Here is a 27,498-nt window from a genome sequence, read left to right on the forward strand (position 1 = left end):
AACAAACAACTAAACAACAACAACAACAACAAACAACACCATTCGGCGAAAAACCCTGGGCCAGAAGCGCCTCGTTTTCTTCTTGATACTTAGCAAAAGAAGACATTTCTAACGATAAAAAATTAGAAAAAAAATCTAACAACAACAACAACAGCAGCAGGCAGGAGTCACTCTTTCATGAGAACACTTTGCCAGCAGTGCTCTTGTGAGCCTACTTAAGAGAGCGCTGCCCCTACGCCTGATGACTAGTTGAAAGTAGGGGAATCCCCCGGACTCAAAAAGGCGCCGTCAAGTACATCAGTTGATCCTGCCGCCAGTGAGATTTATCAGAAAGTTCGCTGCGAATGACTGATTCGCCCGATACAATTTCTTAGCATTAAGGATTCGATTTTACAGATTACAGTTACTCAACGTAGTAAACTCAATATGAGTTTATCCAAGCAGCCCGGAACTGCCTCAAGTCACTAATAGAATAGATAGCTTGTTGCTAGGTAACAGTCGGGACACTGCATAAAAGAATTGATACGATTGGAGTAGAGCTCGTAGTCACTAAGACCATTTTGCTAGCTGGTGGCTGCTCTAGCCAGATATTTAAACGTCGAAATCTTTTGATTCGTCGACGAAAGTGACAACCACTTCGCACGTCTTATATTTATTTATTGCTTGCTATGCCGGACCGGCTGTGAAATGAAAACCCGCCAAGTTTCATGAATCAGTATGATGTCATTCTAACCGATCAATAACCACGCACATGAGAACAGGAAAAAGCTCTTGCATGCATCGTGACACGGACCAAAAATGTGAAAATATTTCAAATAATTTTTGTAAGATGGAATTCACTCAATCTTGACGAAATGAAAAATTTGGGGATTTAACCGCAGATCTTAGATTGTCAATTTATCAATTTTTCAGCTTTTTGTCGCTGAGAAAATACTCCCAGGACACTTCGTATAATGGTCTATATGGGGAGGTTCCGCCCAAAAGCGGAACATTTTCAGGCCTCAGCATGTACTAAATGGTCGGAATTCCATGAGTTGGAAATTTGGAAGACCAGCCATACTCCGCTTCAAGTGAAAAAAAAAATGTTTGATTTTCTTCAGAAAAAGGGATGCACTGTTCTTTTGTAGGTTACTAACGGGGTATAATCGTGTGCGGCGTTTTACTTGTTTAAGTCTGTTGAAAATAGGGTCTAAAAGAGTAAGGGGTTGGACCTCTAGGCGGAGTCTCTCCGGTTCTGCCGGTTGAGTAATCCCTCAATCCCGCCTCTACCATCTGGGGTTTTCATAGGCAACACGAGTTTCCCGTAAGCCGGGTGAAGAAATCAAAGTTGGATGATACCTGACGGTATTTTCATTTTAAAATTCTTCTCTTTTGGAAAGAAGATGAGTTAAGCAGACTGCACGAGAAGAATCTAAGATTTATGGAGCAACTCAATTCTCAAACTACCGACGACCCTTAGGTTGCAAACTGACGTAAGGGCGATTCTTTAAAGAGCATGCAGGGTTCCACAGTGGTTTATAGGGTAGGGAAAGTGCTAAGAATCTGAGGGACTGTTTACAAAGGAGGTGGGGGACCCCAGGTAGGTGACATAACCCGCTTACGTGAGGTAACCCGCCCGTCCAAATAATCTCATTTTAATTTGATCACGTTTACATGATAGAGCGGTTTTCACTTGACTGTCGTAAAACCAAAACCAAAGTAAATACACTAGCCAACCAAAGGGCGTAGTAAAACCAAAACCAAAACCAATCCCTTTCGATAGTCAAGTGAAAACCGCTCTAGCTGGGGTGACCCAACGCATGTTACCTCACCTATCTGGGGTCCCCCACCTCCATGTAAACAGGCTCTTAGGGGGATTGGTAAGGAGTCATGTTACCACGATAAAGTAAAATAAAAATAATTTAAGTTTTGTATGCCCCGAAGCAAGGGTGGCCAACAATGCAATGATGAGAGAACTCGCATCCCTCCCTCGGGGACTGGGTTAAGTCTCGGCGTCCAACAACCCCGACAGGTTCTGGTTTCCCTTCCTCTTTCAAAACTGTGAGGATTCCTTGGATTACAGAACATCCTTTTTTTGCGTAACAACTGTGAACACAGATAGCTGGTATCATGTCTTTTATTTAATTTTGTTAATTTGATAGTTACCAGTACATTGTAACACAAAATATCTAAAATCAGAAGACGTTATTATTTGATTTCACGTTTGACACTGTTTAGTACTGGCTTAAAAACCGACCCGTACAATGACCAAACAGGATTATTAAATTAAAGACAAGAAGAACTCTGAAGAATCGCAAAATACCTTTGATACTGAGATCATAATCAGACGATTTAAAACACAGATACGACTTTCATTAGTGAACCAACTGTCTTGTTTCATCATTTAAAATATAGTAACCGAACAATTGGGTTCAAACGGAAAAGGTGGAGAGATCGAAAGTTTGAAAAAGTCGCTCTTTTCTCGCAAGATCATCGGAATTCTTGTCGGGTGGTGTCTTCAGGAATCTTCAAAAGTTGAAGGATCTCCGTTAAAGAGACGTTTTTATTTAACAATTCACGAGGAAATTATTCTCCGCTAATTTAGCCCAACACCAGGCATTAAGAAAGCATTTTATCCTACAGCAGACAGTACAACTTCGCTAACGACTGCATCGTCGCTGCGAACGGTGATATTCATGGTAACTCCCTGGTCAAACGCCAACCGAGCCCGGACCAGGACATCGTGTCCCCCACGGAATACCCCCGCAAGGAGGAGGGCGTGGGAGTTTTTATCCGGGTTCACTTTATCGGATCGTTCACAAGGCTGCATACCTAAGTACTCTATAATCTGCTTGACGGCCTCTGCAAAGAAACGAGCGGAAACAGTGTTTGATCAGTGGCCACAACTATGATACACTCTTTTATAATAATAAAAAAAATGTTGTTTCTCCAGCCCAGCCTGAAATTTCTTATTGTTTTGGCGATTTCAGGCTGAAAATATTATTGTATTATTCTTAAATTTTATTTTAAAAAAGAAAGCTATCACGAGACTTTTTGCAGTTTAGTTCATTTCTTTTGTGCTTTAAACTGCACGTATGTTTAACATGTACCGTTCATCGAACTGTTACTGCATTGAACTTTTTCAATTATATTCTTAAAATTTCGCAAATTTCAGTCTCGATATTAGCATAAAATATATTCTTATAACAAAAGAGACCACCGGAAGAGTATCAGTTTTAAAAGGACATAGGAGGTCAATTCAGTAACCAGCGTGTAATTTCTCATTACAGTATACTATTATTGCTTAATCAAACATAACAGTAATGACAGTGAAGAAAATGATCAACAAAGACCAACTCCATACAAATTCTCATTACACATACCATTAGTAATTATTGGAGAACAGTGATATTAAGCACTCAATACCAATTCCCCTGGGTAAGAGGCATTCTACCCCTGTTAACGACTACGCGGACGGGAAAGGGTGTACCTAAAAGTCTTTATTTAAGGCTGTCACTAAGATTTAAGTTGCAAGGTATGTGTAATTAGTAGGCGGGAAATTGAAGAGCTAGAAATTTCTTTATGTTCTATTTTCCTAGAGTTTTCTCCCAGGGGCCGCGAATGGTGCTCATAGTAGCCTTGGGAAATACCCGGCCCCCCAGCCCCCCGGCCCTTAGTAACAGCCCTGTCAAATTTGTTTCTTCCGGGTCACGCAATGATGAGTAACAAAAGAGAAAGAAAAACGTCACAACGGAAAGCACCCTTACCTTCGAGGCTGTTCATCTGAGTAAGCGCATATGTGTCCTGCATTTCATAATCGTCCCCAATTTCCTCCCAGGACGCAAGAAAGTTGGTTTTGTGCACACGAGACACGTGATCGGCGACAAGAACGTCTACGTCTTCAAGCTGGCAAGAAGAAGAACAATGAAATGGAATTTGATGTTAGTACAAGCATTACTACAAACAAGGACAGCTAGGTTTACTCCTCTAGTGCGGCCGCAACCAGAATGGCTTATACCTGATCTATTTTGCCCTGAATGAAACAAAGTATTCCCCATTTTTCGGCCCTTCTCTAGACTGGACAACAGAAAGAATCCCTATTATAATTGTGCTTTATTTCAAGCAATATTTATTGCGCTTCTGATGCTTTCCAATTACGGGCGAAAACGTTTCGATTTCTTTACGTTCCCAATCTTAACTCTTTAAGGCCCAAGAGTGACCAACATCATATTTCTCTTAACAACAGCAATACACAATTAAAAGAAAAGTTTATGAGAATAAATAAAATGGTCACCTAGCCTAAGGGAAAATGCTTTAATCTTTAAACAAATTCTCTCAACTAATTCTGTAAGGAAATGTATTAAGATCAGTTTGGAGAATTTGTATGTGGATCATGGGGCTTAAAGGGTTAATTCGATCACTTACCACATATTCATCTTCATAGCCTTCGTCATCAGGTTCACCAGTGCTGGGATCACAATCCTTCACCACAAATTTCAGCGTGTTCGTAAACGTACAAGTAACTAAAAAAAGAAAAAGAAAATGGAGGAAAATAAATACACAAACATCAGTGATCATGGAATCGAACTTGAACTGAGATGCTTCTGAGAAAGCTACGCCTTACTGATAAGTTCTAAAAATGAAAAGAACGCACAAGCTAAAGTAGGCATTGTCGCAAAAAGCAGACGACTAGCAGTTCACGTAAATTAGAGTTCCACTGACGATCTAGTGCTACAGCTGCTGTTGTTTTGCGGCACAAGAAACATTTTTTTGTTGTTATTTGTTCTATTGCTCTCTCTCTCAAGGATTGACAGCTTTACATGCGAAATCTTGCAGAGCTGCATTTTAGCCTTTACAATGTCGTTTGATATCATATGACGCCGAGGCAAATTTCCTTTACGAAAACGGTCGCTGCCATTTTTAAGAAACTGACACTGACTTGTTATTGAGAGTGTTGCTATTAAAAAGAGAGAAGATCGCAACTCAAGGTCGAACCCAGACCTTTCGTATCCTAATCTCTCTCCCTTACCACTACACTACCACACCGACCTGCCAAAATTCCGACTGAAAATTTTAGTAACCCTTTCCATAACTTTAAACGTTCATTCTAATTGAGCTTCAACGTCGCTCTTTCTCCGACTATTCAAAAATGTATTATTTGCCTTATTGTAATCGAGAGAATATATTACATCTATCACGAATAAAGGCTTGGTTTCCAGTGGTGGCATTGACCGTTCAAAATGGTAACGACCGCTTACGAAAGGGAAATAGGCGACGCCGAGCAAAAGTTCGGCTTACTGGATGCGGCTTTCTGGCGATCTGATCATAATCAGCCTCACTCAATAATTGTTTATTATTTGTAATAAAGGCTGTCACCTAAAGCATAAAGGCTTAGTAGCATTATGTGACGCCAGGACGCTAATGCGACCAAATTTTCACGGCCCAGTGATGTGTACTAAGGCACTGAGTGTTACTGTACTGAATAGTTTTCGCAAAGCGTTGGTGTTATGAAGGATATTGTGTGCGCAAACCTGACGAGCCATCTTCAGGTAGTTTGACGAGCGTGTAAGTGGTCCCTGGCGTGTTGTAGGGTAGCGAGGCGCGGGGTACATAGCACACCACTTCAAACTCGGATTCCGAAGGTTCCATCTCCACCTGGACATTCTCCAGTATCTGGTCATTCAATGTGTTGGTACAGTCGAACTGAAATGTTGCGAAATAAAACGTACCGTAAATCATTACACCATCCACGTGGTCATACCAACGAACGTATTAGCACTAGAAATAATAATGAGCTTACGCCACAAGGCGACAGAAAGAAGAGGACGGTAAAACGTTCGTGTGTGACAAACGTGACCGGGTTAGCTATTACTTCCGTGTTTTGTCGTGATTTTTCCTTACGAATTCTGTGTTCTGTTCTTTTACAAAAAAGAGTTGTTTAAAGCAAGGTGACGTTTGGTGGAAAATGTTTTCAAAAACACAATTATTGTCACGCTTGTCACACAAGGTTTGCTATAATGTTGCGTAAGTTCATTATTCGACCGAGTCTAGATCCTAAGCTCTCTCTCTTTTGGCAAGTTGGTGATATCATTCACCCCTGCAGAATGTGCGGGGATACCAGATAAGTGTCCCAAGATCCATTCACTAACAAAGGTTGGCCTATACATCTTACCTCAATCTTTATCAGGAATGCATTCTACTACGTAGAACGCAATGAATCAAGGATTGCTTGACTCGGGATACTGGTCGCTAAATAGGACTGTGTCTTAGGCTCCGAACGTTCAATTTGACATTTATACGTCTTACGAATGGATGGCTAATGGGCCATTTCCGAAACTATAAAAACCCTCAGCTGCAAAATCCGACCAAGTCCAACCCTTTCACATGAATATAATTTAGAGTTATTCTGGTGATAATAAAACATGTCTTAAAATGAATTATTTCATATATACTTCACAAAACATGTTTTATTATATCAAAGGCTCGCAATTATGTACCCTCCATCTAGGCTTGGGGCAAACCAATATTGCTTATCCCCGTGCTACAGAATAAATCAGTTTCCCCTATATTTGATACACAGAAGTTTTACAGTCCTCTGCGACCTGCGGCCCTGACGCATAAACATCCCAAAAGGCGCAAAATAATTTATAGCATGCGTCCCGTAGGACGCAAAGATCGATCGATCGATCTGAACATGTGTTTTTGCGGAAATATCCGGCCCATTCGCGTAATTTCTGTGGCAGTTATTATGGGCGTTGTAAAACAATGCACATTTCTTTTAGCCCTTGCTGTGCTTTAAAATAGAAGAACCTTAAGGTGATTCCCTGGTTTTGCACTGCGCATCTCTTACTGCGCATAACTAGATGGCCTCCGTAAAAAAGAGCATGTGAAGTAACATTATTAAAATGAAGTTGACCGAAGAGAAACGCTATTGCAATTTTTGCTTGCGGTTGTTTCTTGCCGAGGTGAGACTCAATGTGGTGGGAATGCGCATAATGTAAGCAGTACGCGGGTTGCTGAGTTCGACTTCCTCAGAGAGAACCTTGATAGTGGATGTTTAATTTGTAATTATTCACTGTGATTTTCATTTAAACGCTTTCTTTATCAAATTGTGTCCTAAATGTGGTATCTCGATGTAAATTCTGTGAAAACGGAGTTTTTAATACTTTCTTCCCCTTTTCGCATACATTCTATTTTGAAACTCGCCCCAGTCCTCTCTCAAAAATCAAGGAAAATGCATTTGGTGCGCACTTTCTGCAGCTCTACCGTAAAAACGAGTACGGTGATCCCCATTTTTTATTTCATGATTTTAATAAGGACAGTGCTTCCTTTCAGTGAGAAAAAAATTGGCACAAATCTATGTTCAGTTTTTCAGCAATTTTACTAAATTGTACGGATTGAGCTATCACGTGTCGAATAGCGCGTGTCCAATTTAATTCTACTTTGGAGCGTAAAGTAAAAACAAGGGCATTAAAAGGCATTTTTCTGATACGTAACTGGATAAACAATACATTAAAATCAAATTCTTTGCGATAGCAGATACATCATTGAAAAAATCTTTCCTTTTTTGTCCAGTTTTGGGCTGCGGGCGGTTTTTGTCAAAGGGTCCAAAATAGCCGTATTTGTCAGCATTGTGACGTCAAAACGAGCACGGTGACCCCGACTTTTTATTACCTTTTTATCATCTTCTTGACTTGTTACATTAGTGTACCAAGTTTCATCTACAATCTATGTTAGGTTCTTTTACTAGGGAATCACCTTAATTTTATTTCAGTTTTAATTTCAGCGTACTGTAATACAGAATTTTGGAGTCTGTCTTCAGATTAACTGTTTGGTTACATAAAGGTCCAAGCATTTTCAATTTCGAACACGTTTTTTAACTAGGACCCATTGGTTCTGGACTAGGACTCGTGACTTACCAGGACTCACTTAACCTGTTTGCAACAAAATCACTGCAGTGAACTAACCTGAAAGACAATGTGATCATTGAAGACATGTTTGACACAGTTAACCACATATTCTGTCTCTGACTCTGTTAGCTCCACCGGCTTAGGTGAAGACCGGAACAGGGCACCCAGCTTAGAGAACTGAGGAATCGCCGCAAGTTGTTCTGGATAAACAGCAAAACAATCGTTATGATTCTATTCAAACCTTTCGCCCCTGGCCTAAAGAGCATTATGAAGACAAGTGAGAAGACAACAATTCTACCTCGTCCGTCTATATACGTCCTTGTTTGGTGTAATCATTCAAATCAGTACTTTCACACCATGCTATTTACTATACTACTTTATTCAGTGTGTAGTTGCGTCTGTGGACAAACTTGTACGGTGTAACCTTTCAAATGAAACCCTGTATTCAGGAATACTTTCACTTGGTCCAACTTAATATATCCATTCAGTGTGTAATAGCGTCTGTGGACAAACTCGTATGATGTACTTACTCATTCAAATGAAACCTCCTGTGTATTCAGGAGTACTCTCACACTCTAATAGTTTTTATTATTTTTAAAGGGATACTAGCAAGTAGTATGGAAGAACACAAACAAATAAACCAACAGACAAAACTTTACACAAACGGAAAAATGTTCCAGTTGTGCTAATAAAAACTTTGCACATACACTGAAAACTATTTTACGATGACCTTTGGTTACTCAAGAACGCAAGGAAAAGGATTGTAGCGGGGAAAAATTAGGGCAACTTGATGAAGATCTCTCATTGTATTTCCGAAAACTTGCCAAAAGTAACACTTTTTCTGTAAAGCATTCGCTTAAAATCTTCGTCGTAGCATTGTAGGAACAATTCGTGTAATAGTAAAGCTGCCAATTTTAAGAAAACGGAGTGAACAAACGAAATTTGGTAATTTCTCGAATTTGTGATCTTTGGTTCTCACTTACCAGCATATACATCTTGTCTTGTGGCCGCCACGGGAGCCGCAGCTTTAGTGGGAGCAGACGGAGTCTCAATAGCTGAATATCAGGGAAATAAACAAACAAACAAAATCAACTCACTACATTCACTCTCAGTGGCGGATCCAGGGGAGGGTCCCAGGGGGAACAGGACCCCTTCCCCCCATCTCAAGGTCTAGATGACCGCCCCCTACCCTACCCCCTATCTGAAGGTCTGGATGACCGCCCCCTACCCTACCCCCTATCTGAAGGTCTGGATGACCGCCCCCTACCCTCCCCCCCATCTCGAGGTCTGGATGACCGCCCCCTACCCTCCCCCCCATCTCAAGGTCTAGATGACCGCCCCCTACCCTACCCCCTATCTGAAGGTCTGGATGACCGCCCCCTACCCTACCCCCTATCTGAAGATCTGGATGACCGCCCCCTACCCTCCCCCCATCTCAAGGTCTGGATGACCGCCCCCTACCCTCCCCCCCATCTCAAGGTCTGGATGACCGCCCCCTACCCTACCCCCTATCTGAAGGTCTGGATCCACCACTGCTGACTGTGGTTTGCAGACCTTGCATGTTAAGCTGCTCCTAATTAACCTTCCATGCACCTAAATGCCAAGTTAGCAAAGTTAGCCAAACTTATAGCTTAGCAGCATTGTCTGGTTCAAATCACAGGACTCGAGTTTTGAGGTGAGCTTTTTTCACAGATTCAGCGGTCTACAGTCCTTTATCGGTGGTGTTTAGCATTTTAACTAGCCAAATGTTTCTCACTCACCCCATCCCTCTCCTTATTTTTTCCTTCCATCAACCCTTTTTATAGCCTCAATATCCACATACTATCCACATACAAATTCTCCAAACTGGTCTCTATACATTTCCATAAAGAATAATTAGAGAGAATTTGGTAGAAGATCAAAGCACTTTCCCTTGAGTGACAGAAGCATGGAATGGAGAATCGTGGTTTTACTGCACTGAGTTGCCACACATGGCAGAATTAATAGAGATGTTTACTTCAAAAGTTCACAATTTAATTTAGGTTTTCTCTCAAAAAAAGTAAACAATATGTGCTTTTGCAATGGGCAGGGTATTCCAATCTCACCTGCTTTTCCTGGTTTAACCACCTGGTCCTGCATAGGCGTGGTTGCCAAGGGTACTGTCTTCAGGTCAAATGGTGCAGTGTGAGAGGAATCCTTCACATATGCATACAGAGCTCTCTCCAAACCCACAATGGACACCTGAAGACCTAGAAAAGTGCAAAGAAACAAATATCAGCTTCTATTCAACAAAGTGACCAGCATCTTATTTCCCATTCCAGAAGCTATTAAGCCCCGTGCAAACGGACGCAACATTGTTGACCAACAACTCCCTACATTGTTGGATGTCACAAGTTTTGTCCGTTTGCACACCCTGTTGCAAGTTGTTGGATGTTGTTGCGTGTTGTTGCGCAAAGTTTGAAACCGGTCAAACTTTTCAGCCAACAACTCCCAACATTTCTTTTGTTCCGTGATCGCCGAAGCGTAGCGCAACAATGTTGGATCCGTTTGCACAGCTCTTCCAACATTGTTGGGGCCACGCACGCTCATTGCGCATGGTTTACAAACACTTATGGGTTATATCCTTCCCACGATGCACTGCAGGTCCCAACATTGTTGGGAGTTGTTGCATCCGTTTGCACATCACTGCCAACACGCACGCAACAACTCCCAACATTGTTGGCGCAACAATGTTGGGAGTTGTTGCGTCCGTTTGCACGCAGCCTAAGGGAAAAGGGCACAAGCTTTCTATGAAAAGATTTCTGGGATTGTATGGGTGGACAAGCGTTACTTATGATTGGTTAATAGTTGCCTTGAATACCATCGACCAATCATAACTAACGCTTGTCCACCAAAACGATCCCTGAAATCACTGTTCCCAAAGCTTGTACCAATTCTCCTTAAGGGCTCTGAAGTGGAGAATTCCACTAGATAATGCGATTGCCTAATCAGACTGAACAAAGAAAAATGATTATCAAGATAAAGGGTGGCTGTTAACCCAACCGCCACAAGAAAATTTGTCCATAAACGCCTTAAGAAGTTAGTCGAGCCGTTCTTTAGTCACTATCTGGCCAAAAAGAAGCAAAACTGCCTAAAACACAGTTCATAAGTCTAGAACAAAGCTGCCTTCCTTTCCCTGACGCTAAATATCGGATTTCGAAGTATGTTCAGAAAACAAGACACGGTTACCACAGCCAGCGGTTTCTGAAATGCCGTGACTTTTTCATGCAAATGTAAAATTTCCCTAACCAACTGAATCAACAATTTCACAAATTAGTCCTGATCGTGGACTCAACCCTCCCTTGAAAGGCATCCTCTCCTCCGATTTATCTATGCTTTCAGCAAGTCAGATGCAGTGCACATGGATTGATAGCTCCTTAACATGACGCGCAAAAAGGATTGATTTCTTTGAAAAACCCAGCTTGTCGTTCAATGTCATAAACAACATTCTACCAAAAAACCTGATTCATGTCAAAATAATGTACAAAAGAATTATTTTAAAATGTTAGAAAACAAAAACAGTAGAGGAAAAGAATAAATTAATAATTATGTTATATTAAATTTCACTTTTCAGTGACTTCTTTCAAAGACATTCATTTTTCTTCAAAGTGAAATTCCCTGACTTATCCCTGACCTTGAAGAAATTTTCCACCCTGACCTTTCCTGACTTGTGGCAACCATGCAAGATTTATTAACCGTGAGCAAGATAGCGAACGAACAACTTGGAGTACCCAAAAGCTAAAAATCCCTCTTTTCAGAAAAGCCTCCGGGCAGGGAACCTTTTATTACAGGACTGTTAAGCTTTGGAAAAATTTAGAACCTTTTCTTAAATTAAGCCAATCTGTTAAAAATTTAAAACGTTATTTAAGGAGCCAGCTTTTCGGTAATTTTGTAAATACTTCTTAGTTACGTTTAAAAACATTGTAATTACTAGTAATTAGCTAGAACTGTATTTATAATTATAGTATTAAGTTGAGTGTTGTAATTGGTTATTATAAATAATGTAATGCTTTTCACTAATCATTGTTCCTGAAAAGCCCCTTTAGGGAGGTAACAATAAAGTATGTATGTATGTATGTACTTCTTTGGGTTTAAAGGTGAAACTATCCTCTCTTCTTGCTTTCTCTCCTTCCTGCTTCTTTTGCTTTTCTTACCCGGTCTTAATATCACCACAAGAAATTAAATATGCAGATTAAATATACATGCTGCTATTATGGTTATCAACACATTGGTCATCTTCCCTAAATTTTGGAATAAAAACTCTATTTTCTCAGGAACCTTCTTCTTAAAATTAAGTTGATTAGTGAGAACTTTAATAAACCAACCATTCAAAATGTAGCCAGATGACAAAGCTTTTTCTTTCTCCTTGAGAATATTCACATAAAATGTGGCCCTGTCTCTCACTTCATCGTCAGTATCTAAAAGACACCTAAGACAGAAGTACAATAGCATGAAAAGGCTTCACCCTTTAAGTCCTAATAGTGACCAAGATCAATTTTCTCCCAACCATATCCATACACTGTCAAGAGATAAGTTATGAGAATTAATAAAATGATCACCTGAGAGAAAATGCCCTGATCTATCATCAAATTCTCTCAACTAATTCCTTAAGGAAATGTATGGAGATCAGTTTGGAGAATTTGTATGTGGATACTGGGGCTTAAAGGGTTAAAGGGGCTATGCTCTTATCTCACATGATTTGCTATCACTTTTTTAATAGCTACAACATTTTTTGCAGCAATTGAATTTTGATTTCTTTATTTAAGAATATATTCAGACATTAAAACTATTTCTATGGATGGCAAGAATGAACATAAATTGAAACTTGAAAAATTGGGGCCAATGTTTTCCTCATAAGAGAATCAACAACACATTTGATAAAACAAGCTGGTCAATGGCCGACTAGTGTGGCACTTGATACACTAACGCTTATAGGCCCAGGAGTGTCAACATCAAAAACAGTTTTAGTGAGATAAGTTGAAAATACAGGTATGCTAGAAAACAAGTCACTGAGTCAACATAATTGTCATTACTAAACAAAGTCAAACTAAGTGGAGAAAGTAAAAACACTAACCTTGACAGCAGGACTAAGATACTGGAGCACAGGCTATCACAGTGAGCTCCAAACTTGGCAAGAGATGTCACGGCGGCTAAAAAAGAGAATTGTGTTACATTTAGGCACAGAGTGTACAAAACAAAGTAAAATAAACCGAGTTAAAGGTGAAAGTAGACTTGCAGCAATTTCAGGTCAAACCAAAGCATTCACTATAAAACAACAATAACGACAACAACAATCTTTATTGACTCACACTTCAACAAATGGCAATGGCAAGGAGAGTCATCATTAATATTGGAGCTTAGGGGTAGAGGAACCTTGAGGTTTCTGAATTAATCCCTTAAATCTGTTAAGAATCATTTCGAATAAAAAAGGAGCAGCATGGAAGAGAAACCGAACAAGGTTTTATTTTCAATCATTTTGCCATTAATGAGAGCGTTTCTATCACAATATTGTTTGAGCGTTGTTTTGCATTAACTTTTTTACTTCTTAGGCAAAAGGAAATCTGCTGAGTTCTTGCAAAAAGAAATGGCGTTTGGCAATCCCGACCCAAATTTGAACAGTTCTGATTTAGCTAAATATATTTTTGGCAAAGTTAAAGTTGAGGCAATGAAGCATGGGTCAACTGTGGACCATCTGTTAGGTTTCCCAGTGCATGTGCACGGTTGATATGTGGGATTTTCAAATGAATGATCATATTTTGAGTACATAGCAAGTCACTCTGATCTTTGTAGCACATAGAACATATCTAGCAATACACTTGATGATGCAATCTTGCATGATCAACAAACAACAACTAATTTCTAACCAGCTCTGACTGCAGCATTCTCCAGGATGACTCTGTTGTAGATGAAGCGGATGTACTTGGATGGGTTCTGGCTGCGAGGTCCTTCCCGTCCTAGGAGATGCAGGATTTTAGTGGCAAGGACTGTATGTTCACAGTCTTCAATGAACTCACACAGATGGCCTAATCCTGTATAATGATAAAAAGAAACATTAAACATTTAAAAAAAAATTATTGCAGTTACCCTGAATGTGGTTGTCAGGCAAAGAATAGCCCTTCTTAGGGACAATAGAGAGAGGGAGGGGAAAATTATTTTGAATGTACCTGCTTCTTTGGCTTCTGTATTCTCCTCAATGATGGTGATGATTGTATCAACAATGGCTTTCTTGTAGTCAAATCCACCCTGAAACAACATTACAATGATATTATCATATCAGTGTCACTATAATTACCCTGTATGTGAACTTCATGGGACCTTATTGGTACTTAATTTCACGTTTTTTGATTTGTCCTAATAAACCTGATGAAGACTGGTATAGGCCAGTCAAAATATTGTTTGATCAGTCCTTACAGATGTCTTTTTGACAATAATTTATACCAATAAAAATGCATATTAATTTTACTGCAAAAAATATGTATGATTAGGCAACAAAATTATCTCATCTAATGTTAACAATGTAAAAGCGAAGTATTAATAAAGGCTAAAGGTTAAGAGGAAAAGAAGATAACAATACTTAGAAAAATAATAAACCAATCATAAACCATTTTACTGACCTCATCTCTGAGCATTGAAGACAAGAAGTTCATCATCACATGGTGTTTTCTGGGAAACTTCAGACACAAGGACCTGCAAAAATCAAAGATATTTTGAACCACTTTAGCTGTAAGTAAATGAAATCAAAGGAAGGTGGCGTGACCTGTTGGCCAAAAGTTGACCTTCATTAATTTGAAAGCTAACCTGATTGCATCAACCACAACAATCTTGAACTCATCAGAGATCTCTGACATGAAGGATGAGATCTGCTTCATAAGACGATCTACACTGCTCTCATTGCCAGTCTGCAGTGCAAAAGAATACACAAATTCTTCAATAACATTCCAGTCCCTCTTAATCTTTTCTGTAATTATAGTATACATGCACAGGTTTGTCACTAATATTTTATGTTTTTGGATTTATAGTTCAACTTCCATAATTTGGTGTCTTTAAAGAACTACATAATGTAGGTAACTTTGGTATTCGTATTAACTCTGCTTTGTGTTACTTCATTAAATTTATTGAAACAAACAGCTTAATTGGTTTCTTTTGTACTGCAATGAACACCACGACCACATTTTTTGCATGTTTTTTCTTGAACACGATGCAGAAAAGGGTGAAAAAAATACAGGATCATGTTTTTCTATTGAATCAAAGGCCAGATGCAAATATTTATGCATGTCTAAGGAAAAAATAGTGCAGACAAATTTTCCACTCAGCAGAGTTTTCAACCAAGCTCTTCATTATTTATTTATTGTTTATTAACTGGGAGGGAATTGGGCAGCTTAGGATGTTCTTTTGGGCTTATTTTCTTTTTGTTTCCTACTATATATAGTAGCTAGGAGTCATACTGTTAATGTAGTAGCCAGGGCAAATCCCTGACCTCTAGCCCTAAGTGACAGCACTGATTACTGCTGGACAACCTGGATAAGGACGTTTTCTTTGCTTGTTATTCACAGAATTAACAGGTTTACATGATTTTTGGTGGCTCTAATAAATTATCAGTCTTTTATCAGGTGTACAACAATGCATGAAGAAAAAAACTAACCTTCAGGAGTGTGGTAATTGCCAGGGTAGCGATGCTACGGTTAACATCTGTGATCAAATTTTCAAGATCCAAGTTGCAGGTTGTAACAGACATGGGCTGTGTCATAGCAACTTTGTTCAAGGTGCGAACAGCAGCAAACCTCAGCGTAGGGCGTGGTGAACTAAGGAAAAGTTGTAACACTGTGGAAAGCAATCAAAAAATATATAATTATTTGGGTCATAAAGTACGTGTACATTTAATTTTTGTAACTTAAGTTAAGACCGCATTATGACATGAAGTGCTACAAAATCATGGGAATACGTCCAACGATTACATGCAAGCCCAACCTGTTCTAACATGTATAGTATATCTGCTGGTAACAATTTATCATAAACAACTTTGTAACACACTAACCAGAAATTGCAGGGCACAAATCCCGTGACTTGAGGTTCTTTAGGTTTACCAGTGCTCGGGCAGCTTCGTAGATCACCATCTGTAAATGCAACATGGTAATAATAATAAATTCTTTCTTTTTTCTGCAAACAAAAATTGTCTTTCTCATTATTCTAGGAAGTTGTTCAAATCAATATGCCTTGTAATTTTTATTGCAGTGTAAGAAAAAGGATAAAGATGTCGAAACACATTTCAGTCAGTGGATGGCACTTAGCAAGCTACTTTAAACCAAAATCTCCTGATAAGGGGTGAGTATGTTAATGTGACCTTGTTACAAGACCATTTGAAATTCTTACATTTTCCACAATGAGTTTGGAAGTTACATGCATCTTTTAACTTGGCACTATATAATGGAGAATAAAAGAATGAAAGAAGGATGGAATATGGATTACCTCACTCTTGTGCCTCAGGCAGCTTTCTAAGAAATCATAAAGAGGGCTATCCGCACTGAAACAACAGAACAAAACAAAACATCAAAAAATGCACAAACCTTCGAGAGAAACAGTTATCATAAGAGTGCATTCTTCTTTAATAATCTGTTTGCTTCCTTTACAGTGGGCCTTTGATAGTGATGCAATAATATTTCCCATGCTGTTTCTTTTGTCCATTGAAAAAAAATAAACTACTAAATAAAAAAGAACTGAACTGCCATTCACTATGCTTTTACCCTGTAAAACCCTAAGAACTGCCATAAAACAAACTCACTTTTAAGATATCCCTCCACCAACCTCCAACAGAAAAAATAATGTACTTGCACAATGAATAGCAGTAATATTTGTATAATAGTCTTGTACTCACACTTCAGGCTCCTCATCAAGATACTTGGATGCAATCCGGATCTACAACAAATAAATACACCAAAGACAATAGATTTTTTCCTATATTTGTTGTCACCTTCGTAAACTATTCTGGTCAAGTAATATGGCAGTAAATTCAAAACTAATACAGAAAAACCTCCAGTGAGCTGTGTTTGACAAGTAAAATGTGTCCAAAAGTGCTGTATCCAAACTTTCAACTGGTTCTGACATGTAGTACATTGCACTTGTAATTTCACTGATGAAGGGCTAGGGCTGAGATGTTTGGAAAACAACTCCATAGAAAACATGGCACTTTTGTTCATCTTTTAAATTTCAATGAACATTTCCTTGAATTAGTTTGTTTATAATTATTGCACGTACCAGCATGCAGACAGCATAAGGTGATCTCAGAGACTGTTTGATGTACTTGAATATGAGTTTAGATACAGCCAAGCGATCAGTCTTCTTCACATGGTACAAGAGACCAAGAGCATGGTACTACAGATGGAAAGGCAGAAAAGATAAAAAGTATTACAAAAGTATTACAAACAATGAAAATTTTTGCTGAAGTCAAAGAATCCTTTAGTTTAAATTAAAGACTGGAATTGCAAATTTTTCAGATCCCCTGGGCTTAAATTGTTACAAAGTTCTAGAAAAAAGGAGTCTTACTGTAGAGTAAACATTGCATGGCCACTTGGAGATAATTATGAATTTTTCCCTCTTGTCTTCAAAAAACTTCACTCAATAGAAATTTTGTATCTCCATAAAACCTTGTAATAATATCCCCTACAAATTACATACACTTTAAAAGTGATTATCGGCAGAGTATTCATGCCATCTCCCTACCTGAACCATAGTGTTATCACTGGACACAGCCTCCTGTGCTTCATTTACCCAGCGTTTCACCACATCATAGTTTGGCTTCATCAGATGCTATGAGAATAATAATGAACTACATCAGACAGTGAAAAGTTAAAGCAACTTTAACTTTCTGCTTTTATCACCCCTGATACTCTAGCGTTACTGCGTATCCTGATGTTACACACTGGTCTTGATACAGCCCTAGAGTATAATGGTGTGCGTATGTGTATCACCTGTTCCCACTAACAGAAGGAAATGCCTGTAACATTAGATAGTGCAATGCTGAGTTCTGAGATTAGAGTAAGGACTGAATGCTACCATTTTGGGGGGATAATATGAGTACTGATCAGCAGTTGGAGTTCAAAGGAGTTGAATTCTTAGTTACGAATAGATCACTGACAATACAAGAGTGTGGCTGTGATGCTGAGACATGTTACAAATAAGCAAGAACACTAGATTTTACTAAGCATAAAAATTAGCACATGTGAACTTCGACTTTTAATCAGGCCACTTCCTCAGTTAGCCAGAGGTCATTGTTAAGGTGCAAAACAGCATGTGGCCCTATCAAAATAACTGGTTTTTGCCTCACTTCCACTCCTTTCTATCACAACTGTACCCACTTGAACAGAAACACTCACCAGTGCTGAGACCAAGGATGCACTTGACACACTGGCATTTTTGTCCACAATTGCTTGTTTCAGATATCGTTCAATACCTTGCAACATGGTGCTCTACAAGTTACCAAAGGAAGGACAATGTATATGAATATTACCAGAAGCTTCAATTTTAATGTGGCTAAATGTAATTTATGAAAAGTTAACCTCAAACCAATGCTGGTCATCAGCAGTGCTCTGTTTTAAATATTATTAAAGCTACTTAAGGCTGGTTTTCACTAGCGAAGGAGTGGGAGTTGGAGTTGTAATCAGATGTGTAGAACTTTACGATCTAGTGAAAACAGTGTTCTGATTCTTCTGATTCCACTTACGACTTCGTCGTTTACGATAAAGTGAAAACTGGGTCATCAGAGTCACAAGCAGAAGCAGAAGAACTAAACCAATGACAAAGCTTGGGAATTAGAAAAATGTGCATTGTGATTGGTTTATTGTTACCACTTCTGCTTCCACATCCAACAATCAGGTTTTCACTAGATGATGTTGATCATAAGCGGAACGGAAGTGACAGAGATGTGAGCAGAGTCAGAAGAAAATGGAAATGTTCTGATTCTTCTGACTCGGATTCTGTTGCGCTTATGACTCTGTTTACAACTCCAACTCTGTCGCTAGTGAAAACCAGCCTTTAAAGCTACACAAAAAGGAGACAAGCGGAAACAAGGATTTGAGATCACACCTAGGACTGCATATAGGTACATGTACCTCTTGCACAGAAGGCCACAAACTAACTGACTGTGCCTATGCCTATTGTGCAGAGCTATACAAGTATTGAGGGAAATTTTGAATTAAGTTGTAACAATGTTTTATTTGTATTAACTTACGTCAGTTATTTTACAAAGGGCCCTTATGGCACTGGCACGATACAATTCCTCCTAAAATGGGACAAAAATTTTTCTACTGTTAGAAAATAATAAATTATTGTAACCAACTTCAAACTGCCTCAAACTGACAAGCAAATATTCACTGTAAGTATGACAACAACAACAACAACTCGTTTTAACGCAAAATGTTACCTTTCCAGTCATATCCTTTGTCAAGCTGTAGAAAAATACAACTTTCAGTAAAACATAAAGTTGAGAGAATAAAGAAAAAAGTGAGGTGCTAGTGTCTTTCAGAAGGTTACGTAGACTGACACAGTAGGAAAAACAATGTAATGATTCTATGGCAGAGTAAGTCTTGACATTACTATAAAACTATGTACATTTACATGTATACCCATATATCTAAAACAATTTACAACTGAACTGAAGCTCATGTGTTCAGGCAGGTTGTATTTGTTGCAGGCCAAATTTGATTTAAGGTTACAATGTAATTTTGATTTAACCCAGGTTGATTCACAATTTCCTTTGTCTCTAGGGGAGAGACAAAGGAAATTGAAAATCAACCTAGGTTACAAATAAAACCTGAAATCAAATTTGACCTATAACATACATGCATTCAACAAGAACAAATAATTTTTGGTCCACGTAAAAAAGCCTTATAATAATAAAGGGTTGTTACAGAAAATAAAATCAATCATTAATTTAATCGATATGTGCCCCAGACAGTATAAGCTACTGGACAATTTTTGGGGCGTGCTTATTGACTTCAGCACACATGAACTCAAAACACTGTCGAACCTCCACTAACAGCCAACTATCCACAATGGCCACCTCTCTACAACAGCCACTTTTTTTAGGGGGAGGGGGGGGGGGGGGCAGTCCATCCATTGACTCTTCTTTAAGCCTCGTCACAACAGCCTCCTCTATTTTCTATTCAATGCCGACATTCTTCTGTCTCCAAGGAGGCTGTTTTAGAGAGGTTCAATTGCATTTAGGCAAAACAACATCCCAATGTAAACAAACCATGTGGTGCTTTTTAATAGTAACTCTGTTGGGTCAACTTATAATGTTGAGATCCATTACCTGCTTGTTACAATAATAACATCCTCAGCAATGTTTGCTAATTCTTTGATTGCCAAGTACACCATTCTACGCAGCATCACCTAATTGAAACACAATTTATTATTACATTACACCTGTAAGCATCCTAAGTTTTTCTTTCTACAGTAAATAATTTCTGGGGTCAATTTTATAAAACTTCTACACTTGTAAATAACACTTGTAAACGTTTTATTAAATTGACATCTGTCTTTTAGTTGTAGTGCTAAAATCAAATTTTATCATGAAAACCTTTTCTTGTTTTCTGGCAAATATGGAAAGATTAAACATTATTTTATCTTGTTACTGAGGCCATGATCTATCTTTTTTAGAAAATTGCTGTTTCAATTATCGACTTTTCCCTCCAAGATAACTTTGTTACCTACTTTTCTTGGACACCAACAAAAATGAAATTTTTCACAGTTTTATTGCAAGAAAAGGGGTTACAATATCACAGGTTTTATTAGTACTTAAGTAAATACTCCAAAATAAACAAGTAACTTCTAGGGCCCACTTCTCAAAAGTTCCGGTAACTTTTCGGGCTCATAATCAAAATACACTATTTAAATCAAAATAATAATAATTATGAGAATAAAAGTAAAGGCCCTATCTAACAAATTAGTGCATTTTTTTTCTTGTTGTTAACTGATATTTTTTATCACAAATTATCTAGAAAACTATTGAAACCTTGATCTTGAATGCAGGGCTGTCATTAAGAGGCAGGGGAAAGGGATTTTCCCCGCCTGCTGTGAACATTGCCCCCAGCTATTTTCAGAGGAAAATATAAGAAAAATAGAACCAAAAGAAATCCCTAACAGTTTTACTCCCTGCCTACTTGTTGTATTTACCTGGTATCCTTATTGAATGTCAACAACAACAGATTTCTTAGCCTGTAAATTTTCGGGACTTTTGAGAAATGGGCCCAGTCCTTTTTCTGCCCGCCCAGGCTGTTCCATCAACCCTGGAGTTAATATAGGACTAACTGGGCATTACTGTTATGACATGAAGGGCAATCAAGTACATCTCTCCCTTTTATGAAAGAGCTTTTACAAACGCAACTTACATCTTTCGACTGAAACAGCTTAGTCATAGCAAAGAAAGCTTCTGTAGCTTCTGTTGTACCAAGATGCTGTCCCTGAGAGTAAATCAATAACAACTCTTAGGAGACACTTACAGTTACATAATGTTATACATTCTCAGATACGAGTTTTAATAAAGGAAATTCAGGTTAGAATGGTTTCAATCTAGCCTGGTTTGGAAGAGGTCCCAAGTGGATCAATTCTCTTACAAGACCATGGTTCATGAGCAACCAGAAAATCTTTACATTTCAGGTGGTCGCTTGTGGGATTAGACTGCCTTAAAAATATTTCCCGTGTTCTTGTGAATTTCACAGGATTCTGCGGATTTACCTGAATTTCATGGGTCTGCAACCACATGAAATATCAGAAGCCCTGTTAAAATGATAGTCTGTGGTATTTAACCAGTTCAGTCATCAGAAGAGTGATACATGTGTATTTGTATCCGACATGGAGAAGGATAATTTTGTAGGACACAGGCTAATTTTCTTGCAACATTATCTGATGACCAGCAGTTATTTGTAGGTCTGCTAATATTCAAATAAATTAAGCTTAATTTTTAATTTACAAGTACAATCATGGAAGTATCTGTATAAAATTATTGCCCCGGGACTTGAGTTTATTTAAAGGTAAACGACAATCGTTCAGAGAAACGAATCATAACCACCCAAGGTCGCACCTTAGCTTTAAATTTGATGAATGCAAACTGGAAAGTTAAACAAAATTTAAACGTTTTGATTTAACATGAAATTCACCAACCTGATTGAGGACGTACAGAATCTTGGTGAGAATATGGATGCATTTTCGTGGATTAATCGGAGTTTCGTTGAACGTGCGAGCCTATTCAAAGTAAAAAATTCTCAAGCATATATTACCACTCAAAAATAGTTAAAACTCCTCAATTTATTCAGCATTAAATAGTTATGATCAAGCTTTAAGCTCACCTCTTGTAAAACTGCACTCTTGTCAAGGTTTTGAAACGGGTTCGATTGAGGTCCTAACAGTAGAGAACTTCGCGTTACCCTCATTTTATTCGCGCAGAAAAGACAAGAATTTAAAAAACAAATTCCTTACCGTCTTCCTCGTCTTTCTTGTCTCGCCGTAAATACTGCATTTTTTCTCCCAAAACCGAACAATTTCGCCAAAATGGTGATCTTCAAAATGGAGACGTGGCACGACAAAGCAGGACGGGAAGTCATCGTGGGCTCATCTTTGAACAGAGAATGCTTTCTAGTTTTCAGTCCTCTCTCCTCCGGAGAGCAGGCGTTTGTACCATGTACTTAAACTTTCCGTGAAAGTTATGTGATTTTTTTCTTCAAAAAACGATTAGTGGGTCATGTCTTGAACAAAATAACAGTGATTTTGTTGTTCAAACCTGCACCATTTTCTTAAAATGAGCAAGTTCGTAGTTGGTCACGTGACCAAAATGTGATTTTTGAAATTGTGAATTAACTCTTTCTGAACACAAATTTTGCTCTTAAAGGGCAACTCTCGGGAAAATTACCCCGTTTTTTAAGTTCTCTATGGTTTCCTAATTGCATGTAATATCTCTCTTTGATGAAATTTTCGATATATCTGCGAAACTTATTTTTTTATAATTTTTCGAAAACTCGATTTTTGCTGCCATTTTGAAAACATTCTGATTTCAGATTAGTCACGTGATTTTACGTCACACGTGTGGAACACGGATTGCCAAGTGAAGATTATAAGAGGAAAACGCACCAAATTTCTCTTGCAAATAAAGGAGAAATAGAGCCTCTACTGTCATATTAACGTTCAGGAAAAGCATTTCGATGATGGTTCCAATTTTTTCAATTTACACGGGCATCAGATGCGGGTGATTTAGACTTTTTTCTGCATTTTTTTTGTTAGGGTATTTTTGAAGTCGCGTGAGACATTTATCAACCCGAGGTCAATAAATGTAAACAGCTAAGTTCCTAATCTGCTACGTATAATACAAAGAACATCTTTCCTACAGCAGATTTAAAATTCTGATACAACCATTAATGTTACCTGATGGGTGTTGATGCCCTTCATTCCTCGAAAACGACTTAATTTATTCCCGGGAAATACTCGCATCTTTGAAGAGAACTGCTTCACAGACCGCCGTACCGGCCTGATTCTACACCGCTTTTGTGTTTTCACATTAGTGTGTTGTTCTCTTGTCTGAAATCTGCAGATTCCATCCATTTACCTTTGCTTCTAAACACGCGAAATAAAACTCACTTCTCGCCGAAAATTGCGATTTTATGATCATCATTTTGAATGCAGTTATTCGAGATGTGCTCTCGATATTGTAGCGTCATTCCATTGCAAAACCTGCACACACGCTAAAATTACATGTAATTAGCCTTTTAAGGATAGAAAGAAATGAAAACAGTTCAAAAAAAGTTGATTAAAACAGCATTGCTTCATTATCTTTAATGGTACTTTGTACCCGTCCTACCCGCGAACATTATAAAACTGCCTTGATTTCACGGGTGTCACGCTTCTTTTGGAATACTTTCCATTGGGACTTCTCACAAGAAAGGAAAAAAGAAATTATTAACCCCTTTTTAAATCCCCGACGCGGTACTTATGGAAAATTCCAAGGAGAAAAATGCGATCCATAACGGGAGCGAAAACTAGAAGAAAGAACTAGGCAAGGTTCACTCCTGCAGTATGAACCTTTTTATTGAAGGTTATGGCTCAAGCACCATAACCTTCAATAAACCTTCATGGTTCATATGCGTACATGATCTCGCACATATGGAACCAGTTGCCATCTACTGTAAAAAACGCACCTAATGCATCATCCTTTCGGAGACTTTTAACTAAGTTAAATTTTATCGGCTGTCAATGCAGCAATTGCCTTTGACCCGATTTATTTTTATAGATAAATGTTATATATATATATATTTTAATTTAATTAGTCGCTATTGAGATATTAATTATTTAATTTTTCTTTTATATTGTCAAACACTTTTATCATGAGCCCGTGGCTCGGGGGATTGGGAGACCACCCCCTGTGTATCTGACATTAAATAAATTATCTTATCTTATCTTATCTTATCTTATCTATCTAACCGAAAGTATTTGCTGGCTATTAAGAAAATTCAAGGGCTTTAAAAAACTACATGTTGAACCTGCAACTGACTACCCCTGCACTACTTGCTGCATCCCAAGAGAGGCCCAACAGAGATGAGGCAATGGGTTCTTTCCTTAGCAGATAAAATCTTTCCAGCCTTGTCAACTAAAGAAGGACTACTATGCCCTGCAATGTTTTGATTCTAAGCTAGGTCACTATGCAATTAGTGACTTAGACTGACCATGCACTGTATGGTCCACTTAAACTGTGACCGGTTTCCTTTATTATTATTGCCTTATCAATTAAAATATGCAAGATGGAAACAATCCATTTGTGAATTCTAATTTAAAAATGAGGATTTCTCATTATAACCTAAAGATATACAGCAATGAACAATAAAATATCATTTTATTATTAAGATATAAAGTTTCAACTTGCACATTATTTCCCAGTTAACAATCACACCTGTTGGAAAAAAAGGGTGACATGTTATTAGTCAAACACTAATCCACCATTATTATTCACAAGCTGTGAGCAAATAGTCAAGAAGAATTGTGTATTTCCCACATGCTGACACCATTGGACTTTAAAAGACCATGCAGTCTTATAGATTTTTTAGTTCCAACAATTATTGTTGACATTGTTAGCTGGGTAGCAACCATTTAAATGGCAACAAAGTTGCTCTAGCCCAGTCTTCCAGTGGTGAATGAGAAAATTGCATCATATTTTATATACAGTAGGGTTATTTGCAATACATCGTATATTTATTCATCTGCACAATGGAATCCTGTGAACTCCATCTCATCCTCCAACCTTTCAGGCTCCTGGAAATGAGGTCGTATGCACTTAAATGCACAGGAATCAAGGACGGTAATGTAACTCCTATGTCCCTGCCAAGGGAGCCCCAGTATCACCTTACCAATTGCCTGTGGGCAATGTGCGTGCTTTTTTTATGGTCTGATTCTTCATATGCCGAGGCACCATACTGCTGCTTGTATTGCCATGCAGCTCGTAACACCCAGTAATTCAAACAAACTGCCTGGAATCCTGGGTGTTCCACTATGCTCCTCCATATTTTCAACTTCAACTGCCTCCAAATATTTACGTTTTACAACAGCCACCTCTTGGAAGCAGATATTTTCCCCCCATCCAATAGAAGTTATTTTCTTTAGTCATAAATACTGAATGTTGGTTAATGAAGGGCAACAGAATAAGTGTTGAATATTGACCTTTTCATTCTGCACCCAGAAAATTATCAAACTGCCATAAGCCAAGACAGAGAATATTATTTCAATTTTGAGCTTATTCACTCTTTAACGTTTATAGCTTCATCATACTATCTCCTGCCCATAACCACAAAATAGTTTCAAATATGTACACGTTTTCAATACTGGGTGCATTAGGCACAGAAGTTCCTGCAGTTATATCTCATCAAATGCAATATTATTGTAGTTAACACAACCATTGTTATGCTCCAGACAAAAACTTAAGCGAATACGACATGTCCCAACCTCGAAAATCATATACTGGGGAGCAGAAACGTTTTATGCGAGCAGTTAGTTCACATGGGTATGGAGGTGTATCTCATCCCAACTTTAAATTCTCTTCATCATAACATAAGGATACACAGAAGCTAGAATAATAACTTCTGAACCAAATTCATTGACAGAGCAAACACAGTAAAAGCAAGCGAACGACTTGTAGGAAAACAACTGTACAGCGCCTTCCAATTATTATGTATAACAATCTCTATAACAACAAAAGAGACAAATTTTAAAGTGCAAGCACTCCACGAGTCGAGCATGAGCGGCTGTCAAGGTGCAAAGATATGGAAATTTATTGGCGTTGCAGTCAACGAATTACGAGAGCGTAGTTATTGCTTCCGATATAAATCACTGCTTCTTGTAAAACCAGGATTAAAGCCCAGATTATCATTTCCAGTAGTCGTTAGAAGGGGAAGCTACGCTTTCGACTACATGTACATATGAAAACAATGATCTAAAATTATGAACGCTCAGTATACAAAAACAAAATGCGTGTTTTAATTAGTCCTTTTCCTTTTACAATTTGAAGCATTCATAGCATTGATGAAATCAAGCGATTTGCGGATCGCACTGTACACAAGAATTGTTCAAAACCATCTAGGCACTCACCATTCTTCACTATCGAGATCGCTGCGGGCGAGTGGTAGGCTCCATGTTTTCTGGCGACGCACGAACTTCATCAGCTTCGGACAGGGCGGATAAAGGTTGGGCGGTGAAACGAGTGCGTCCGAGCAAAAAGGTGTGATGCAGTGGACTGGGACTCTGCTTAGAAATGTCGCTTGTTTTCGACTTCGGTCAGGGCTTGCGATGTGGTTTGTACATTAGACACTGCCGCTGTCACTGAATTTAGCGGCTTGATTTGTTTTCTTGCACTTCTTCCTCGTTCCTTTGTGCTGGTACGCTGTCTCTGAGAGGCAAATGTTGCTATTTTTTGTGGGAGGTTTAGTTGGAGTAGACAAACATCGCTTTCAAAGGGTTTCTTTTATTACTTCCACGACTCTACCACTGAATTATATTTTCGTTCTGCTACTCGCCAATGTCGATGTTATTTCAAAAACAAAAACATCTAAGTACTGTCTAAAAAACGAAGGAAAATCTCATCCATGTCCTCCATGGCAAAACTAAAAGACAGCAGATCGTGTTTCATAACTTGATGACGTGTATTTTATAAATGCGTGCAGCTCGTGCAAGGTGAAATTATGCTAATTTCAATCACCATCATCCTTCTTTTTAATTTTGAAAAAAAACATCTCATACGTCTTTCTGTTTCTTCGAAACTTCAAAATTAGTTTTCCCTCAGTTTTTACTGTTTACCTTGTTTTGTTTTAGAGAGAAAAACGGAGAAAAAACCTTACAACTGACCTCAATAAATTTTGTTTACATGCGGTTGCCGGATTTGCAAAGCATTGCGCGAATCGCCATGGCACGTTGCACCCGAGAAGCAAAGTTTGAAGAAATATAACGCCACTATATCAATATATATCAATCTAATTTTTTGTTATGTTATACAAAATTTATCCCCCTTTAACATATGTAAAAATTGAGGTTAAGAAGTGTTAAGCTTTTGCAAACGAAACGGCGA

At 38.4% G+C, this 27,498-nt stretch overlaps 1 protein-coding gene across 1 annotated transcript; it reads right to left on the minus strand.

Annotated features, from left to right (window-relative positions):
• Window positions 1–2,098: 2,098 nt before the first annotated feature.
• LOC140923752 (coatomer subunit gamma-2-like) lies at window positions 2,099–22,510 on the minus strand. Its single transcript, XM_073373826.1, has 27 exons — window positions 22,380–22,510; window positions 22,250–22,302; window positions 22,065–22,145; window positions 21,293–21,364; window positions 20,215–20,294; window positions 19,324–19,348; window positions 19,132–19,182; window positions 18,278–18,370; window positions 17,625–17,711; window positions 17,160–17,276; window positions 16,780–16,820; window positions 16,374–16,428; window positions 15,943–16,021; window positions 15,550–15,728; window positions 14,706–14,806; window positions 14,522–14,594; window positions 14,072–14,150; window positions 13,772–13,936; window positions 12,982–13,057; window positions 12,233–12,336; window positions 9,974–10,117; window positions 8,873–8,944; window positions 7,947–8,089; window positions 5,511–5,682; window positions 4,405–4,502; window positions 3,747–3,885; window positions 2,099–2,841 (listed from the first exon to the last, which is right to left on the minus strand). The coding sequence occupies exons 1-27, from the start codon at window positions 22,417–22,419 to the stop codon at window positions 2,612–2,614; spliced, it is 2,649 nt and encodes an 882-aa protein (XP_073229927.1). The 5' UTR covers window positions 22,420–22,510; the 3' UTR covers window positions 2,099–2,611.
• Window positions 22,511–27,498: the final 4,988 nt, after the last annotated feature.

This window comes from Porites lutea, chromosome 13 (assembly GCF_958299795.1).
Source record: "Porites lutea chromosome 13, jaPorLute2.1, whole genome shotgun sequence".
Classification (NCBI taxonomy): Eukaryota; Metazoa; Cnidaria; class Anthozoa; order Scleractinia; family Poritidae; genus Porites; species Porites lutea.